The sequence below is a fragment of the Rana temporaria genome, chromosome 1, assembly GCF_905171775.1.
Source record: "Rana temporaria chromosome 1, aRanTem1.1, whole genome shotgun sequence".
NCBI classification, from domain to species: Eukaryota; Metazoa; Chordata; class Amphibia; order Anura; family Ranidae; genus Rana; species Rana temporaria.
In genome coordinates, this window is record NC_053489.1 from 165196909 (window position 1) to 165218828 (window position 21920).

A 21920-nucleotide genomic window follows, 5' to 3' on the forward strand; every position below is an offset into this window, starting at 1 on the left:
TGTGTTTCTGCAAAACTGAAAATGCACTAAAAAATGCATAGGTGTGAACCAGGCCTAAAACCATGGCCATCAATACAGTCAACCTAGCATCACTGTAGATAATTGGTCACCATGGCTGTGCTCATTCCGTATCATATTAGCAAAGTAATCAAATATGAACAATCCTTGCAAAACTATGTTATTTTTTTCTAGTTAGTGAACTGCTATGTGTTCAAACATTGTTTTAAGGGTGACATTTTCAGCAGTATTAGGCCTAAAACCAACATTTAATATATTGCACTTTACCATTTCTTACACAATGTGCTATAGCTGCATTTGTTTTCTTTTTTTAGGCTTTTTCCTTTTATTTTTACCTGGTGATCCAGCCAGTAGAACATCTCCCTTATTAAGATGTCTGCATTCTGAATTTAAACGCAACAGAGATACCTTTGGACAGCAGCATTGGTAATCTGGGTAGAGGGTAGTGTTAGATGTACTAGCAGATTTAGATTTACCTACAATTTGAAAACAAACTCCAGCTAACACTCTTTAACCGTTTGCCGACCAGTACACAACGATATACGTCGGCACAATGGCACGGCTGTGCAAATGGGTGTAAAGGTACGTGTTCTTTAAATTGCGGCTTAGTGGGCATGTGCGCGACACTAAAAGAAAGCTATATTTGGGGAAAAAAAAGGACGTCAATTTTGTTTGGGTGAAACGTTGCACAACCGCGCAATTGTCAGTTAAATCGACGCAGTGCCGTATAGCTGAAAGTGCTCTGGTCTGGAAGGGGGTAAATTCTTCTGGGGCTGAAGTGGTTAAGCAGTTACAGCAACAGTTTATTTTATTTTATTTGGGATAAAGGTTTTACAAAAATAAATAAAAGCGTATAATTGTAAGCACCCCTGTCAGTGAGAAATTGATTGTTTCAGTCCTCAAACTTCTACATCTGAAGGACAACATGTTCTTTTGGAAAGCAACAGACATACTTGCCAGATCGCTCAGTAAAAATAAAAGAAAGAAAGCCAAAAAAATGCATTTAAATATTGGTAAGCTGCAATATAATAAATGTTTGCTTTTAAGTTTAATACCACTTTAAACTATAATGTTTAAAATACTTATTAACAAACTACCCACAGTACCCTCATAATCCACATAACTTGCAGAAGCAAAATACTCCATGAGACGTATTTTAACCCTGTAAATCTGTATAAATAAACTGACAAACTGTCTGCTTTACACATCCTTGTAATTTTTTGTTTAATCTACAACGCATGCCTTGGAGTTCTGTTCTGTAAGCAGAGAAAAGGGGAATCAGCTAGGATTATGGCAAGAAGCCAAATTTGTCATCACACATTTTCAACCATACAAGGAATTCTAGAAAGATCCTCTGCATTCAGAAACTTTACAAAAGAAATCATTTACAATAGAAAGTAATTTATACCGTGTGTAAACTGTGCTTATGTTTGCAGAAGGCAGCAGGCCATAGTAATCGGTCAGAAATTCTTTTGTTCAGCGGTTCTTTGAGGAAACATAAGATCTGACTGGTAGCTGTAGGTAGGGATGAGCAGAGTGATTTTGTCACTTGTCGTACACACAACCGTTTTCCTCGACAAAGTCCATCAAGAAAAATGCTGGCAGAGCTTTTATGCCGAGGAAAACGGTTGTGTGTATGTCGTGGATCTCGACGAGAAAAAATGAGAACATGTCCTCTTTTTTGAGACTCCGACGAGAAAAAAAGAGAACATGTTCTCTATTTCTCTTCGGAGTCTCAATTTCCTCGTCGTGTTTCTCGTCGGGCTGGTTTACGACGAGAAACACGTTCGTGTGTATGCTTAAAAACCTGTGCATGCTCAGAATAAAGTATGAGACAGGAGTGCACCTTCGGTAAAAGTAGCGTTCGTAATGGAGATAGCACATTCGTCACGCTGTAACAGACTGAAAAGCGTGAATCATCTCTCACCAAACTTTTACTTAACACGCAGTAACATGAAATAAGCAAAAGCAGCCCCAAGGGTGGCCTCAATGGAATGGAACTTCCCCTTTATAGTGCCGTCGTACGTGTTGTACGTCACCGCATTTGAGAACGACAAGATTTTGTCTTGACAGTGTGTATGCAAGGAAAGCTTGACAAGATTCTCGACAAGCCTGACAAGAACCTCTTCGAGGAAAACGATGTTTCATTTACAATGAGATTCTCGGTCGTGTTGTACGATGCCTACCATTCAGGGACACCTTCCCTTCCCAAAAATCAGCTTGTGCTGTAATGAATCACAGCACAGTGATTGAACACAAGAGGCGGGGTTTTGGATTTCTCCAATCACAAGCAGAGGGCAGGATTGTGCTCCTCCAGGGATTCCTGGCCAGGACAAGTACTGTCAGTGAGTAAAGCGGTGATGTGGCGCCCTTTTTTGGGGGCATAAGATTGGCCCGGGGGTTTGCTGTGTCATTTTCATTCCGGGACACTGTATTGTCCTGGAATGAATGTGCCTGGGACAGACCTGCAAAATGCGGGACTGTCCCGGGCAATCTGGGACATGTGGTCACCCTAGCTACTCCTGCTGCACACTGTGGTTCCTCCTGCTGCCCTGTACTTTCTGTAGAGACGTACTAGAAGTATGGAAAACGTACGGCAGAGAGCACAGCCTGTGGCAGGGGGAGCAATTATTCTACACGCATGGAAGCCAGGGAGCAGCAAAAATGTGAGAAAAATATAAATAGCGCTACCTCTAAAACATGTGAAAAAAATGTTAAGATCACAAAACATTAAAAATATCCCAAAAATGTACATAAATAGTGCATGATGGTATATGTAAATCACTAATATACCAAAACAGGAGAGGTTGATTGCCACTATAGAGCACTATTATACCCCTCAATAACAGTGAGTCAGTGATGACATTAAATAGTGAACATCAAAATAAATGAAAATAAAATAATGCGTTCAAATTAATCTACTTAAAATTAAGCAAAAATGTTAAATTAGGAGTTTTAAAATATTATAGCAAATAAAGTCCATAAATGTTTAACATATGAAATGTTAAACACCTGTGCTCTGTGCCAAATTCCAGAATATGTTGAAAACGTGTCCAAAGAAAAGTGATGTATCCTCCACCAAACAATGAATTGGCTTCTTACCAGATCGCCATGATCCCTTATGACAGGGGATCATGAACAGCATATAATAGGTAGTCACTTCCAGCCACGCAGTTCAAACAAATTTAATCCTTAACATTGGGTCTCATCCAAAAGTGATTACAGATCACCAGCATAAATGCCCACCATGTAAAAAACAATAACAGCTCCACATAGCGCATTAAATGAGTAGAAACATTTATTAAAAAGTTGTATTGCACTTACAAGCATGCAGTAAAATAATGCCTTCAAATCTGAGGTGCCGGCTGGTACACAAATTTCCAGACACCCGTCCTCTGGGGAAACGTTTGGAGCTCTTGGGTGACGACAGCGCGCCGCTCTGCCCAGCAGCAAAAATGTGGCTTATCAACACATGGGCAACCAGAAAGTATATCTTCTCTTCTTTTATAGGCAACGTTGTTTTGTAGTAGTGAGTAAGGACAGGATAATCTTTACTATTTTTTACGGTAGGGGTTTGTAAGAAAAAAAAAAACATAACAAACATGTTATACTTACCTGCTCTGTGCAGTGGTTTTGCACGGAGCAGCCCAGCTCCTCCTCTTTTCAGGTCCCCTGCAGGCGCTCTGGGCCCCTCTCCCTTGCCGAGTCAGTAAACACTCTTGCCCGGATTTAGAAAGGAGATACGACGGCGTATCTCCGGATACGCCGTCGTAACTCTAAGTTGTGTTGTCGTATCTATGCGACTGATTCATAGAATCAGTTACGCATACATTTCCCTAAGATCCGACCGGCATAAGTGTCTTACACCGTCGTATCTTAGGCTGCATATTTACGCTGGCCGCTAGGTGGTGCTTCCGTATATTTACGCGATGAATATGCATATTAGGTAGATACGCCGATTCAGAAACGTACGTCCGCCCGGCGCATTTTTTACGTCGTTTACGTTCGGCTTTTTCCGGCGTAAAGTTACCCCTGCTATATTAGGGGTATCCTATGTTAACTATGGACGTCGTTCCCGCGTCGAGTTTTGAAAATTTTACGTCGTTTGCGCAAGTCGTTCGCGAATAGGGCTGTACGTAAGTTACGTTCACGTCTAAAGTAAGGACGATTTGCGGCGTAATTTCCAGCATGCACACTGGGATTCTTTCTCGAACGGCGCATGCGCCATTCGTAAAAAACGTGAAATACGCGGGGTCACCATGCATTTAAATAAAACACGCCCACATCATCCCCATTTGAATTAGGCAGGCTTACGCCGGACCACTTAGGGCGCAAGTTCTTTCTGAATACGGAACTTGCGCAGTATTTTCCGGCGGCGTAATGTATCTGAGATACGTTACGCCCGCCAAAAGATACACCAATGTATCTAAATCCGGGCCTCTGTGTTTATAAGACACAGAGAGCACGGCTCAGCCCCGCCCCCTGCTCCCTCCTCACTTGGTGTAACAGAGAGTAGTGGCAGCCAATGGTTCCTGCTAATGCATCTCAGCCCATGAAGTGGTAGAGACCCGAGAGAGCCACGGCTCTCATGCACATTGCTGGATCAAGATCGTGCATAGGTAAATATTAGGAGGGGCTAAGGGGGGAGCTGCTCGCTGAAAGTTTTTTACCTTCATGCATAGAATGTATAAGGATAAACAACCTTCAGCCTTTAGAGACACTTTAAGTACTTGAGGCTTAGTTACATAGGGCCAGATCCACAAAAACCTGGCGTAACTTAAAAAATCCCATTTAAGTTACACTGCCTTAAAGTTTCTACCTAAGTGCCCGATCCACAAAGCACTTATCTAGAAATTTCAGGCTGTGTAACTAAAATTCCGCCGGCGCAAGGCGTTCCTATTCAAATGGGGCGAGTCCCATTTAAATGAGGCGCGCTCCCGCGCCGGCCGTACTGCGCATGCGCGAAGTTACGTTACGCCGAGTTTTGAGGATCGCGACGGCTTAAAAAAGTTGCGTCGAGAAAAAAAAAATGACAGCGGCATGCATTCCTGAGGGAGAACTCCATGCCAATTTTCAAAGAAAAAAACGGCATGGGTTCCCCCCCCAGGAGCATACCAGGCCCTTAGGTCTGGTATGGGTTGTAAGGAGACCCCCCCACGCCGAAAAATTGACGTAGGGGGTCCCCCTACAATCCATACCAGACCCGTATCCAAAGCACGCTACCCGGCCGGTCAGGAAGGGAGTGGGGACGAGCGAGCGGCCCCCCCCCTCCTGAGCCGTGCCAGGCCGCATGCCCTCAACATGGGGGGGTTGGGTGCTCTGGGGCAGGGGGGCGCACTGCGGGCCCCCCCACCTCAGAGCACCCTGTCCCCATGTTGATGAGGACAGGACCTCTTCCCGACAACCCTTGCCATTGGTTGTCGGGGTCTGCGGGCGGGGGCTTATCGGAATCTGGGAGTCCCCTTTAATAAGGGGGCCCCCAGATACCGGCCCCCCACCCTAAGTGAATGGATATGGGGTACATCGTACCCCTATCCATTCACCTGTAGGCAAAAAGTTAGTTAGTAAACACACAACACAAGGGTTTTTAAAATATTTTATTATTCTGCTCCGGATGCCCCCCCTGTCTTCGTTATTAGCTCAATTAGCAGGGGGGGCTTCTTCCGCTCTCCGGGGGTCTTCCACTCTCCGGGGGTCTTCTCCGCTCTCCGGGGGGGGCTTCTCCGGACTCCGGGGGGCTTCTTCCATCTTCTCCCCTCTTCCGCTGTTGACTCGGCGAACCCCGGTTCTTCTGCAGATGTCCGGTGCCTTCTTCTTCAGCGCTGGCTGCCTGCTATGTTTGTGTGTTAGCTCAATTTCAAACAGGCAGCCGGCGCGGTCTTCTGTGACGTCAGGGTCTTCTGTTCTTCTCCCCTCTTCCGATGTTGACTCGTCGCCTGTTGTCGCTGTAATGATGGAAGCGCGCCTTGCATCCCATTTATATAGGCATCACCGTCCCATCATGCTCCGGTAGGTACCCACGTGGTGGGTGCCTACCCACGTGCACCCACCACGTGGGTACCTGCCGGAGCATGATGGGACGGTGATGCCTATATAAATGGGATGCAAGGCGCGCTTCCATCATTACAGCGACAACAGGCGACGAGTCAACATCGGAAGAAGGGGAGAAGAACAGAAGACCCTGACGTCACAGAAGACCGCGCTGGCTGCCTGTTTGAAATCGAGCTAACACACAAACATAGCAGGCAGCCAGCGCTGAAGAAGAAGGCACCGGAGAGCTGCAGAAGAACCGGGGTTCGCCGAGTCAACAGCGGAAGAGGGGAGAAGATGGAAGAAGCCCCCCGGAGTCCGGAGAAGCCCCCACCGGAGAGCGGAGAAGACCCCCGGAGAGTGGAAGACCCCCGGAGAGCGGAAGAAGCCCCCCCTGCTAATTGAGCTAATAACGAAGACAGGGGGGGCATCCGGAGCAGAATAATAAAATATTTTAAAAACCCTTGTGTTGTGTGTTTACTAACTAACTTTTTGCCTACAGGTGAATGGATAGGGGTACGATGTACCCCATATCCATTCACTTAGGGTGGGGGGCCGGTATCTGGGGGCCCCCTTATTTGAGGGGACTCCCAGATTCCGATAAGCCCCCTCCCGCAGACCCCGACAACCAATGGCAAGGGTTGTCGGGAAGGGGCCCTGTCCTCATCAACATGGGGACAGGGTGCTCTGAGGTGGGGGGGCCCGTAGTGCGCCCCCCTGCCCCAGAGCACCCAACCCCCCATGTTGAGGGCATGCGGCCTGGCACGGCTCAGGAGGGGGGGGGCGCTCGCTCGTCCCCACTCCCTTCCTGACCGGCCGGGTAGCGTGCTTTGGATACGGGTCTGGTATGGATTGTAGGGGGACCCCCTACGTCGATTTTTCGGCATAGGGGGGTCCCCTTACAACCCATACCAGACCTAAGGGCCTGGTATGCTCCTGGGGGGGAACCCATGCCGGTTTTGTCTTTACAAATTGCCGTGGAGTTCTCCCTCGGGAATGCATACCAAATGCCGTCGCTGGAATGGGCTTTTACATGGTGTGACTAGTTTACACTTTGTAACATCAGCCCTAGTTTTACACTTGCAAAATAACACTTACGGCGAAAAAACGAAGCTGGAAAGCTTTGTGGATCGCCTTAAGTGCTAATTTGCATACTAGCAACGGCATTTCGACTCGAAATGCCCCCAGCGGCGGATGCGGTACTGCATCCTAAGATTCGGCAGTGTAATTCAATTACACATGCCTGATCTTCTGCCTAACTTTGGAAAAAGCCTTTTGAGGATCGTTTCCAAAGTTAGACACAGACTGAACAGCAGTTAAGTCTGCGTATCTCTTTTGAGGATCTGGCCCATAGTTACTAGGTTAAAAAAAAAAAATCTCTCTAAATCAAGGGTCTCCATGCTCTAGATCAGGGATATGCAATTAGCGGACCTCCAATTGTTGCAGAACTACAAGTCCCATAAGGCATAGCAAGACTCTGACAGCCACATGCATGACACCCAGAGGCAAAGGCATGATGGGATTTGTAGTTTTGCAACAGCTGTAGGTCCGCTAATTGCATATCCCTGCTCTAGATGGTTCTCTCCAAATTCACCATTCAGGATTCTCCAGCTCTTTTAACCAGAACACCAGGTAAAACGCTTGATACATTTGTTACAAGATGGTCAAACAGGGTTGTCTAATGATGCTAGATAGGCCTAAAGACTTTACTTTACGTGGACTTTATTTTTTCTTGTATATATGGTCACATATTCAGTGTTTTAAAAACATTTTATTTTGGATTTGCAAGAGCCCCACCCCAAAGTACACCCCCCCATGTTGAGGGCATGTGGCCTGGTGTGGTTCAGGAGGGGGGCGCTCGCTTACCCCCCCCTCTTTTCTGACCTGCCAGGCTGCATGTTCGGATAAGGGTCTGGTATGGACTTTGGGGGGGACCCCATGCTGTTTTTTCTTTTAATTTTAGCATGGTACTCCACTTAAAATCTATACCAGACCAAAGGTCCCACTGGGGGGGCGGGCCCACAAAGTTTTTTTTTTTTACCAGCAAATGTTTTTTTTTTTTTTTTACTATGTGTAGCGCCTGTGTACTTTCAGTACAGGTGCTATTCTAAATTTAGAGGGGGATGAGAGAGTTAGTTAGCTCTCATCCAAGTGACACCTGCTGTTTGGACATTCCATCATTGCTGCTCTCATCTATCTACCCCTAGACGCTCATAGAGGTAACACGCCATCCCAATCTATAACCAGCGGCTCCTTCTGGGGTGAGCGCTACATAAGCTATCAGCGGGGATGCCCGTTGACAGCTGATGACTCATCGGTTGTTAAGGATGCCGTGCCCGGCTTCCCAGCCCTGCTCCTTAACAACCAGCTTTTACTGCGCCCTGATCAGGCAAAACTTTGCCCAATCTGGGAACAGAATGCACTGTGCAGCATGAAGTGCTTTGCAGGGCAGTCGGTGGGGGAAATGCGGGTGAACAGCCAATGTACAACCCTAATTCATGCTCAGGCCGAACCGTTTGCCCAACACTATTCACAAGTTATGATTTTGTATTTCGTATAATTTTGTGTTTTTTATTAACATAATTTGTTTATTGATTATATATATATATATATGTACAAAGGTGAGATACACCAGAGAGGGGTTCCCACCATCACTCATTACACACGTTATACACATTAAAATATATGTTTGTAGGTGGTAATATAAGACAAAATTGAAAGATAATATAGGACAGTGCTGCACTTAATCACTATATATATATATATATATATATATATATATATATATATATGTAGCAGGTAGAGCAGAGTTGCAGAGCTGTAGGGCAGAGCTGTCTGTTGCAGCAGCGTGGGCTTTTTCACCCCCCCTCCCCTTTCTCTCTTCTCACAGACACCCAGAACTGCTTGTTTGTAAACTCCCTATTGGAAGTTGTCTGTAAACTCCCTATTGGAAGAGCCTGAGCCAATCATCAGGCACCAGCAAAGGACTGTGGGGGAGGAGATAAAAAGCAAGAGGAACTAGGCCAGAGCCTCTTTTTTGCCTGCACCCCATCAGGAGAGCATCTCCTGCACTCTATGTGTGTATGGAATTGCGCCCTACCAAGGGGCACACAGCCTGCAACTCCAGCCCAGAGGAACAGATTGTTCATGCAGCTCCAGCCCAGAGGAACAGACTGTCCATGCTAAAGAAGGACACCCTGCAATAGCTCAAGGACTGAATGCCACTGCGACAAACCTGCATCGAAGATCGATCGATCAGGGGAGGACCGCTGACTGTGTACAGGATTTGGTGAGAGGGCTTTGCCCAGAAACCTTTAATGCTTTTCATAGAATACCACATCCAAATATTGTCCACAGAGCTCCTACATTGCCAGTGAAGATAATAAAACGCAAAGCTTTGCCTCCAGGACATTACCGCAGTTGATCTTTTTTTTTTTTTTTTTTTTACTTTAATACTTTTTTTATTTTATATTTCTTTCTTTCTTTACAAAATGTGATATGTTTACAAACAAACAAGAGTATTATAACTTTTACATAGTACCTACGTTCAGAGTGACTTTATCCTGCTGCCTATATATATATAATAACATTACCATCCCACCCCCCTTCCCTACCCTCCCTTCCCCGCCCTCCCTTCCCCCCCCCCTCAGGTCGCCTCCGTATCTTTCAAACCAAAGGAATCAGGTAGGAGAAAAGAGAGAGAGAAAGAAAAAAAAAAAAAAAAAGAAGAAGAGGAAGACTCAAAAAGGAAGGATACGAAATTCAACTCAAATATGGTTTGCCGTTGTTTTGACTATTTTCAGGTTTCCCGGCCTTATTGACTGGAGGGAGATTTCTATTACTCATAGGCATTTTACCTCTGCCTCGGGAGGCCCATATATCTCAACCAAGGTCCCCACACTTTCTCTAATTTTTTGTGGTTTCCTTGCTTAACATATATCACTCTCTCACTCTCTATTAACCTATTTATTGTTTCAGACCAGTGCCTAGCACATGGAGGATCATGCGCCTGCCACCGCTGGGCAATTAATTTACGTGCCTGAAATAGGCCTCTCAATACCCCCTCCATTGTCCCCTGGGGAAGACTATCGTCTTCCATGTCTCCCAAGAGACAGGTTCTAGCCTCTAGTACCAATGAGGTCCCAAAAACGTTGTTAAGCTTGTTGATGACTTCAGTCCAGTATCTAAACAATTTAGGACATCTCCAAAAAATATGGACGAGGTCACCGGTAGCAGAGCATCTAGGGCATTGGTCATCCAGTTTCCAGCCAAATTGGTGCATTTTTTTGGGGGTGTAATATACTCTATGCAGCAAAAAGAGGTGAGACAGTCTCTGTGCGGGGGGCAATAGACACTAATGTCGCTCTGGCCAAGATCCTGTCCCATCTCTCTTGGGTTATTGGACCCAAGTCCCGTTCCCAACTTTCTTTACTCCTTATATTACCCTTTTGGTTTATAATCCTGTCGCCCAGTTTGTTATATAGTTCAGATATGAACCCTTTTGGGCTATTTTATTAATGACAGGAGTCTTAGCCCTAATTAATGGGAGGGTCTTGAACTGGGTCTGAAAGGCATGTCTAACCTGGAGGTATTTAAAGAAAGTTTTGTTTGGGATGTTAAATTCTAATCTTAGATCCGAAAACGTCTTCATTGTATCCCCTTTATACAAATGGAGCAGTCGTGTGATTCCCTGTCTTTCCCATATTCCGCATCTCTCTACCCCCTCAACTTCTGGTAAATTTTTGTTATACCAGAGTGGAGCGAATTCTGATATGCCACTGTATCCCAACAGCATCTTTGTTGTCCTCCACATCTTATTTAATAACTCGATGGTCGGACATTTATATGCAAATGAATTTGCCTCCAAAACTTCTATTAACCTTCTATGTGGGGACCCTACCAGCAATATTTTAAAGCGGTCTTCTCGATGGTCACAGCCTGCCATATGCTGTAATTGAGATGCAAGAAAATAGATTCTTGGGCACGGAACCGCCATCCCTCCCCCCCCGGCCGGCTGCTGCATGATCTTAAGTCCAATTCTTGCCTGCCCACCTTTCCACATCAATTCGCGAAATAGGGTCTCCAATCGTTTGAACCACCCCTGATTAATCCACATTGGTGAATTATGGAGTATGTAGAGTATCTGGGGAAGCCAAACCATTTTAATCAGGCTGCATCTCCCGGCCGTGGACAGAGGGAGGCGCCCCCAGATCTCCTTTTTCTGCCTGAGCTTAGATAGTAGAGGGGCCAGGTTTATTCCAGTGTATTCGCTGACATCTCGTGTGATCTAGATCCCCAAATACTTAACCGCAGTTGATCTTAACCACTTAAGCCCCGGACCAATATGCAGCCTAAAGACCCAAGGTGTTTTTACAGTTCGGGACTGCGTCGCTTTAACAGACAATTGCGCGGTCGTGCGACGTGGCTCCCAAACAAAATTGGCGTCCTTTTTTCCCCACAAATAGAGCTTTCTTTTGGTGGTATTTGATCACATCTGCGTTTTTTAGTTTTTGCGCTATAAACAAAAATAGAGCGACAATTTTGAAAAAAAAGCAATATTTTTTACTTTTTGCTGTAATAAATATCCCCCAAAAACATATATAAAAACATTTTTTTTCCTCAGTTTAGGCCGATACGTATTCTTCTACCTATTTTTAGTAAAAAAAATCGCAATAAGCGTTTATCGATTGGTTTGCGCAAAATTTATAGTGTTTACAAAATAGGGGATAGTTTTATTGCATTTTTATTTTTTATTTTTTTTTTACTACTAATGGCGGCGATCAGCAATTTTTTTCGTGACTGCGACATTATGGCGGACACTTCGGACAATTTTGACACATTTTTGGGACCATTGTCATTTTCACAGCAAAAAATGCATTTAAATTGCATTCTTTATTGTGAAAATGACAGTTGCAGTTTGGGAGTTAACCACAGGTGGCGCTGTAGGAGTTAGGGTGCACCTAGTATGTGTTTACAACTGTTTGGGGGTGTGGCTGTAGGAATGACGTCATCGATCGTGTCTTCCCTATAAAGGGAATGACGCGATCGATGCGCCGCCATAGTGAAGGACGGGGAAGCCGTGTTTACACACGGCTCTCCCCGTTCTTCAGCTCCGGGGAGCGATCGCGACGGAGCGGCTATAAACAAATAGCCGCGCCGTGGTCCCGGATCGCTCCCCGAGCGGACCCGACCTCCGCATGTAGCTGGGGGGGTCCCGATCGGACCCCCCACCCGCTAATAGGCGAGGACGTACGTGTACGCCCATGTGCCTGTACGTGCCATATTGTGGACGTACATGTACATGCGGGGGTCGGGAACTGGTTAAAGGGGACACACCACGGGTATTGATATCATTTCACTGGGTGTGTACTGGAGGTATCGTAGGCCAGCCTGGGGTTCCCCTTTAGCCACAGCATCCCACACACACCAAAAGTTATTGGGGAGTCTATTTAATCTGTACAGAGGCGGTTAAATTCGCATGTGCTGCGCTATATAAGTTTTCATTCATTCATTCATTCATTGTTGCCTATTGCTTTTGTTGTTTGCATAGTGTTCCTGACTGTTTTCTTTAAACTGTTTCAACCAAGTCCTGGGTACTTACTCAGGTCCTGGCTGACTAATGTTAACCTGAATTTTACTTTTCTTCAAGTAAACTACAAGAAGAACTGTGTTGTGTATTCCTGCTAGGTTATTCCATTAATCACATTGCTAGGTGTGCCACAGGGGCTGGGACAGTTCATTGGGGTTGAAAGGCAGAGTAAGGGACTGAACAAACAAAAGCAGCTCCCTCGGGGGTTTGCTACATATATCTTAGCTTCAAAACATACACAAGCACAAATAGCATGAAGACCCTTGTAGAGCTAAAACTCCACTTGAACACTCGAATGAAAACATACTGTATAAATTTTAAATGCACAGCTGTCTGAAGGGGCCTTTACTGTGTTGCATGAGGAAGAAAAAAAATATTGATGTCTACGGTGTATACTTTACTGTTCTTTTATGTTTTTGATACTTTTAAGTGCTGTCAAGGGATCAAGTTTAATAGAGATTTCGAAGAGCCACTTTTATGTTCCTCGTTTTAAGCTGCTGTCTATTTCAACCATGTTCTCTTAAAAATTGTAGCATCGGTGATCTAAAGAGAAAGAGCCTAGACAGGAGAGGGGCAGACGTGTCAATAACCACCCCATTTACCAGGATGTTAATGGAAGGAAATGATGATGTATAGCTTTTGTATAGTGCTACTAGCACATGACCTGCTGTCATCTTAATACTTCATATAATCGTGAATGCAGCTTTAAATAGCGCAAGCTGATAGGGATCATTGCTGGCATTCACAAAATGACACTGAACAAGGAGTCAGCCGCTTCTACTAGCTGTGATCAGCCAACAAAGTACTCACTGAATCTTCTTGGTAAAGTTCTTTGAGACTATTCCTCCTTCTTTCTGCTGTTCTTCATGGTTACCTAGAAAAGGAAACATCAATAGACAGATTTAGCCACACAGATAGAAACACCAGCTAACAATGTATTTAGTTTATAGCTTTAGAAAAAAAATGACTGTGGGAAATGTATTCATTCAGCATAACTACTTTATATTTTTTAAACTGGCTTAATTTATAAGGCAAGGTGAAGAATATTGATGTGCAAAGGGCAGTACAGGAAGTTAATGGGTTACAAACAAGATAGATTCTTTAGGATTGTTCTTAACCACTTCCATACCAGGCACTTACGCACCTTCCCGCCCAAGCCAATTTTCAGATTTCAGCACTGTCGCAATTTGAATGACAATTGCGCGGTCGTGCTACACTGTACCCAAATAAAATTTTATTTTTTGCGCAACAACTAAAAAAAGACTGACATTTTTGAAAAAAATTCAGTTTTTATTTGTTTTCTGTTAATTTTTTTGTAAATAAGTACATTTTCTTCTTCAATTATGGGCACTGATATGGCGGCACTGGTGGGCACCGATAAGGTGGCACTGGTGGGCACCAATGAGGTGGCACTGATGGGCACCGATAGGTGGCACTGATGGGCGGGGCTGGTATGCTGCACTGATGGGCACTCATAGGCGGCATTGATGGGCACTCATAGGCGGCACTGATGGGCACTCATAGGCAGGACTGATGGGCACTCATAGGCGCACTGGGCACTCATAGGCGCACTGGGCACTCATAGGCAGCACTGATGGGCACTCATGGGCGGCACTGATGGGCACTTATGGGTGGCACAGATGGGCACTGATAGGTGGGCACTGGGCATAGATGGGCACTAAGAGGTGGCACTGATGGACACTGGGTGGCATTGATGGACACTGGGTGGCACTGAGGGGTGGTACTGATGGCATTGCTGGGAACAGTCAGTGCCCATGTTTCCAGTCAGTGCCCATTTGTGGGCACTGATTGGCATAAATTGCATTCAAAACATATATTTTTGTTATTGTTTTTTTTTTGTTTATCTATTTGTGCTCTATTGAGCACTGGGGGGCACTCCCTGGTGGTCCAGTGTGGGGATACGAGGGAGGGCTGCGCTGATAAACAATCAGCGCAAACCCCCCCGTCAGGAGAGCCGCCATTAAGCTCTCCTCTACTCACCTCTGTCAGCGGTCAACGGCTCGTCCTGTTTACATCGTGATCAGATTGGAGATGCAGGGTGTCAGACTGACAGACAGACTGACACCCCGCCCCCACAGGCACGCGCCGGCATGAAATCCTGCAGGACGTCAATAGACGTCCAGTCAGGATTTCACAACCACTTCCCGGACGTCAATCTCCTATTGACCGGGCGGGAAGTGGTTAAAGGGGTTGTAAAGGTTCATGTTTCTTCACCTTAAAGTGGATGTAAAGCCACTCTCATCCTTTCTAAACTACTACCATAGTGCTGATCTATAAGGATATACTTGCCTACTGCATGTATCCTTACCTGTCAAATGTTTCCCCTCTGTCTGTTATGAGAACTGAAAAACTGTAGATTCTGTGGGTATATCTGTTGTCTGGAGCTCTGTGGGTGGAGTCGTGATGTCAGTAGACTCCCCGCCCTCCTCTACACTCCCCTTGTCAACATGCATTTTTTTCCTATGTATTATTTACACTAAATTATGCTATGATCACTAACATCCAGTCAAAATCCAGAAAAGTAACAACATGACTTCAGAAAAGGAGTGGGGGTGGGAATTAAAAAATAATAGCTGTCTCCAGGCTAGTGCCTGAGATATGTAAATAACCTGTCACTCACAGCAAGGGGGCGTAACGGACTAAGGTTTTTCTCTGTAAGTTCGTTTTATTTCACTGAACAATAAAAGAGAATTGCTCAGAGCTGGATGAACTCTGTGTAGCAAGACTGGGCACAGATGATAGGAAATCGTATAATGTAAATTGTGACATAAAAAAATAAATAAATACATTTCGGGTTTACATCCACTTTATTGCATTCTATGCATTAGGATGAAAAAACATCTGATGTTTGCTTACCTGAGCCGGCTGCATCACGGGAGCACACCCGCAAGCTAACCCCCTTGGGAGAGAAGTTCCCATGAAGGGGGTTAGCTGATGCGGGTAGGAGCTGGGACAACCGCCGAGGGACCTCAGAAGACGAGGATCGGGGCCACTCTGCGCAAAACGAGCTGCACAGTGGAGGTAAGTATAACATGTTTGTTATTTAAAAAATATATATATACTTGATCCTTTTAAAAAAAATATATTTTTTAAGTGTAACTCCAGCCCAAAAATGTAGATAGCATAGGGAAGGGTTAACTGGCCATGCAGTGATTTGGGATTGCCGACAGGGCTGCAGTAGGTGGTAGCATCTGGTGAGATGGCCACCCGGCAGTGTCTGGGACCAGCCTGATGTCACGCTGCCTCTGTTCTTAAAGTGTTACTAAACCTAGGACCCTGCATTCACTATACCTGGTCTTTCACAGTACACAGAACATGGAAATGCAATTATTTTAGTTAATATAAATGGCTAAATACCTTTTCTCATCAGCAGTATAAAGAAGTCTTGTGACTTCTATCCATGTCTGGTTAAAGCTTGTAGGAGGAGTTTTCATTCTGCACCGACTGTCCTATCAGAATTCAGGACCCCTTACCCTCAGTGCTGATTGGCCCTGTGCTTACCACATACACCCTCCCAAGAAAAAAAGAAAAAAAAAAGCAATACACACCAATCTGGGCATGTGCAGCCTGTCCCCTGGCTCTGTATTATCAGTAAATATTTTAGGATCAGAGAAGACAGGTTCAAACAGCCTTTTTACACAATTCAGAGGATTAACCCCTTAGGTTCCACAGTGAGCATAACAAGCATGCTTTCCTGCATATATAGACTGATTTTACTGTTGTGGGTTTAGTAACACTTTAGGTATGAGTCATATGTAAGTCAGATGTTAGTAACTCCGGGACTGCCTGTATACCCATAGCGGCCAAACAGAATTTAGCATTGCTGAAGGCTTTTTGCCTTACCAAAGGGTTATCCCACCAAACCTAATAGTTTAGTTCGTTGAAGCATGATAAGCTGTATTGGTCACTGCGAAATTTACTTTCACAATTCCTTTCCACCTCTCGCTGCTGAATACACCATTATATAAAATCAATATAAGATCCAAGGAGGGCAGAAAATCAGCATTATATGACAGCTTGTTGGGAAAAGACTTGTATGCATTTTGGTACATTGACATGCATTTTTATATTAAGCCCCTTGCACACGGGTGTCATAATTTACTGATGTTCACTCAGGAACTTGTGACACCTGTGTGCAAGGAGCCAAAACTGTGGGGTTGATTTACTAAAGACAAATAGACTGTGCATTTTGTGAAGTGCAGTTGCTCCAGATTACATCCCTTCCAAGGGGGGAACAGTTTATCGATGCCCCAAAATATGAGGCCAGAAGGGTCTCTGTTATGTTTACACCTGAAATGTAGGGACACACTGTGATCTTTATATCCGATGCTAATGTTATATATAAATATATATATCTTCCGACATACATTTACCTAATGTTCTTGACAAATACGAAATGACGAAACGTGTCTAGAGCTGACCACACGGCTTGTCTATCTGCCAGCTGATTTGAACTCTACCCTGGAATCACCGCAGACCACAATCCTAAAGTGTCATACAGTCTGGGCAGTCATTATCACGATATTACCCATTGCTCTATTTTAACCACTTAAGGACCGCCGCACGACGATATACGTCGTCAGAATGGCACGGATGGGCACATGGACGTATGTATACATCCCCTTTCAGAGCCCAGCCGTGGGTTGCGAGCCGTGAAAAAAAGACACAAATCCATCCAGTTCAACCAACAAAGAAAAAAAAAACATACTCAAAAAGAAAACCTCAATATACACTCAGTTGATCCAGAGGAAGGCAAAACAACTCCAATAAAGCATTATCCAATTTGTTCCAGCAGGGGGAAAAAATCCTTCCTGATCCTCCAAGAGGCAATCAGATATTCCCTGGATCAACTTTACCTATAAATATTAGTATCTAGTTATATTTTGTGCATTTAGTAAATAATCCAGGCCTTTCCTAAAACAATCTACTGAGCTGGCCAGATCCAGTTCTTGGGGGAGTCTATTCCACATTTTTACAGTTCTTATGCTGTGTACACACGGTCGTTTTTTGTGATGAAATAAAATGACGTTTTTTATCATTAAACAAAACAACGTTTTTCAAACTTCATTTTAAAAAACGACGTTGCCTACACACCATCGTTTTTTCAAAATGCTTTAGCAAAGCGCGGTTACGTTCAGCACGTACGACGGTACTCTGTTCCATTCAAGCTCGCATCATAACTTGCTTCTGAGGTTTAAAAACGTTGTTTTGAAAAACGACATAAAAAATTGAAGCATGTTCGAATTTTTTTTTTGTCGTTTTTCAGAAGACATAAAACGGTGTTTTCCCCACACATGGTCATTTTAAATGACGTTTTTAAAAATGTTGTTTTTTTCATCACAAATAACGACCGTGTGTACACGGCATAACTGTAAAGAAGCCCTTCCATATTTGGAGATTAAATCTAGTTTCCTTCAGACATAAAGAATGAACCCTTGTCCTCTGTGATGACCTTAAAGTCAATAACTCAACACCAAGTTCACTATATGGACCACTAATGTATACATGCTTATCATCTCCCCTAAATCTCCTCTTCTCAGGAGAGAATAAATTAATTTCCTCCAATTTTTCCTCATAGCTGAGCTCCTCCATGCTTCTTATCAGTTTGGTTGCCCTTCTCTGCACTTTCTCCAGTTCTCCGATATCCTTTTTGTGAACTGGGGCCCAAAACTGAACTGCATATTCCAGATGAGGTCTTACTAATGATTTGTACAGGGGAAAAATTATATCTCTCTCTCTGCAGTCCATACCTCTCTTAGTACAAGAAAGGTCTTTGCTCGCTTTGTAAACCGCAGGAGGATAGACAATTTTCAACTGACGTATGGGTACTCATCCAGCAATGCATCAGTGTAGTACTAATGCCTCTTTTCTCCAATGCCAGCCTGTCATTTTTTCCAGACAGAAATCTTAGCTTTGGCTCCACTGTGTCATCACATCAGTCGACTACTTAGCTAACGTGCACAAATAGTGTATATTTTTTTATTTCCTCTAATTGGCCTGATGAACACTGGAAGCAGCAGTGAAACACTTAGAGAGCTAGTCTGTATAATTTTCATTTGACCTTTGAACATTCCATGTTTCATTTGCGGAAAACGCACTATATACGTGGCAGTAATGAGGCAGTACATTAGTTATTTTAATGGATCTTAATTATAAAAATGATCTATGCTAGCAGTCACTGTCCTGATTCTCCCCTCCCTGTCAGCTGTTCCTTGGTTTATTCGCATCCTCAAAGTCCTTTGATGCAGCTGTTACTTGAGGGTGTAAGAAGGGTCATTTGCCACCAAGAATCCTTTTCACACTTAAGTTGGTTAAAGATGTTAGAAAATAGAACTCTCTTTTTTTTAGCTCTAATAATAGTTATTGTGTGGCATTTTAGTAATCTACAGGAGACACCACCATTTTGGATTCAGACAGTTGGCCTGAGCATGGGTTGAAACAATGGAAGCATTAGGTCTCATGCATATCGGATGTTTTTTCTGCTGCTTCTGAAGGCATTTTTTCCTGCCTTTAAATGTCCCTGCATGCTAGCCTCTGAGGTTGATTTACTAAAACTGGTGCTCTCAGACTCTGGTGCAGCTGCGCATGGTAGCCAGTCAGCTTCTAACTGCCAATCGTGGCAGTCACCAGAGGCAGCCTCATCCATTAAGGCCACACAGGCACCGCCTCCCCTATCCATGCCACCCCCTATTCATGTGTCGGGCCCTTTTCAGGACTTCAGGCGCATGAATTACAGTGGTGGGGGTGTTTATAATAGGCTTCAAAATAGGGTGGATTCTGGGCACAGAGCATTGCGCTCAGAGCCCACCAAGGTGTGTTAGAATAGCTAATGAATATTCACTATTCTCACACTCCGCCAATCAGGAAACCGTGGCTTTGAGACACGTTTCCCGACTGGCCAAAAGGAGAAGCAATCTAATTTGCCTAGGAGGAGGAGGGAGGAGACGCATGGCAGAAGTCGCCGTGATACAGAGAAGGAGAGCAGGGGAAGGGGAAGATGCCGCAAGTCAGGAAGCGCTGTCCGCCATAGAGGAGAAGGAAAAGCCGTGGTGATGCTGAGGAGGAGAGCAGGGGAAACCGTTGTATGTCAGGAAGCACTGCCCGCCATAGAGGGGAAGGAAAAGCTGCAGTGATGCTGAGGAGGAGAGCAGGGCAAACCATTGCCTGTCGGGAAGCACTGCCCGCCATAGAGGGGAAGGAAAAGCTGCAGTGATGCCGAGGAGGAGAGTAGGGGAAACCACTGCCTGTCGGGAAGCCCTGCCCACCATAGAGGGGAAGGAAAAGCTGCAGTGATGCCGAGGAGGAGAGCAGGGGAAACCATTGCCTGTCGGGAAGCACTGCCCGCCATAGAGGGGTAGGAAAAGCTGTAGTGATGCAGAGGAGGAGAGCAGGGGAAACCATTGCCTGTCGGGAAGCACTGCCCGCCATAGAGAGGAAGGAAAAGCTGCAGTGATGCAGAGGAGGTGTCAGGGACCTGCCAATAGGCTCCGGCGTGCACGCATGCGCACACATACTAATGGTCAGAATCAAAACCAGTCACCTATTCATGTGCGCAGGCGCGCCTCACATGCACACGGATATGTGCCAAATGTGCGCATCTGCGCGCCAAATGTGCGCGCACGTATGCGCGAGCATGTGCCTACTACACGCGCACGTGCACGATGGCGAGAACGCGCGCGTGCTCGTTGATGCGCGATTGGCGCCACTCAGCCTTTAAAAAGCTAGCAGCTGCAGTGACACTTTGCTGTCTGATCTGCAGCGTTGTATCAGTGAGATCTGTGACCTATTGTAACCTGTTACCTCAAACCGACCCGGCTCCGTCTGACCATCCGACCCTCTCCACTCCGACCCCTGGCTTGCTCTGACTCCGCTCTGCTCTCCTGCCCACCGTTACCAGACCCTGTGCCTGAATCTGACTACGCTTGCTTAACCCACCTGATTATCTGCTTACCCGGTTTGCTTCACCAGCTTCTGCTATCCAGTGCCTGTCCCAGCTCCAGAGACGCTGTCTCCTACAACCACCGTCCCGAAGGACCACCAACCGTGCCGAGCTGCTATCATCACCAGGCACTCCTACCTCGCCGTGCTCCCGAGCTTGCTGTCCCAACTCCAGCAGCTCCAGAGCCGGGGCTGTAAGAGAGGCCTCCTCCTGCACACTAGGCTCTGGCTACAAGGTACGTTCCAGTACATAACAGGAGGAGAGCAGGGGAAACCGTTGCCTGTCGGGAAGCACTGCCCACAATAGAGGGGAAGGAAAAGCTGCAGTGATGCCTAGGAAGAGAGCAGGGGTAGCTGTTGTCTGTCGGGAAGTGCTGCCCATCATAGAGGGGGTAAGTGCCAGGCTCCTAACTGACCGACCGGATGCCCCTACCCCCCAAAAAAACTAGCGGTCACGTGATCATAAACCCTGCCCCACCCCCAGCATCAGAAACCTCTTAAAGGGCTGGGTTAAGATATTGAAAGGCTACTAATTGGTAAAACAGGAAAGCTGGCTATACACCAGTAGAATTTCATTTAAACTCTTGTTAGAAATTCTTAAAAATCTTTTTGTCAGGGCTTTCCATCTTGCCATTATTGAGTCAACTAACTTTGTCTGAAAGCTTCTAAAATGTAATCCAGCCCTGCCACTCAAATGGAATCTCAGATGTTATTAGGGCCAGTTCACACCAAAACATGGTGCAGGTGCATTTACTGCCCTGGATCACATGGTATACTAGAGTACCATGTGATCCAGTTGCTGTGTGATTTTTTTAAGTAGTGCAGGCATTACTTTTGGATTTACTGCCCTGGATCACATGGTATACTAGAGTATCATGTGATCCAGTTGCTGTGTGATTTTTTTAAGTAGTGCAGGCATTACTTTTGGATCGGTCCAACGTGATTTCAGCCTATTGAAATGAATGGACTGAAATCACACTGCACCCTGATTGCACGTGAATCACACAGGAACGCACAGTGCGATTATGGTTGAACTAGGTGGACATGTGTCTTTTTTTAACCTAACTATGTAACTATGTGCAATTCATAGTGTAAACTAACCTTAAAACAGATTTATTTTGTACCTGGCACATGTGCATTACAGTAGGTACAATTTTTCCAAAACAAAATTCACATTTATGGTTAGAATTTTGTTTGCACAGATTTACATACATGTATGCACCTGTACACGCCTATACGCTTCTGTGTATAAACAAAAATAAATGATTATGTTCACATGCAAGAGACCTTTAGAAAATTCTGCAGGAATCTGGCTTGGTCTTGT

At 45.1% G+C, this 21920-nt stretch overlaps 1 protein-coding gene across 1 annotated transcript in view; it reads right to left on the minus strand.

The window, feature by feature from the left end:
- HSPB8 (heat shock protein family B (small) member 8) overlaps positions 1 to 21920 on the minus strand; it is an 83065-nt gene that overhangs the window by 30832 nt on the left and 30313 nt on the right. Inside the window, exon 2 of the mRNA XM_040345564.1 lies at positions 13448 to 13511. Coding sequence (XP_040201498.1) covers positions 13448 to 13511 — 64 coding nt within the window. The remainder of the gene's footprint in view (positions 1 to 13447; positions 13512 to 21920) is intronic.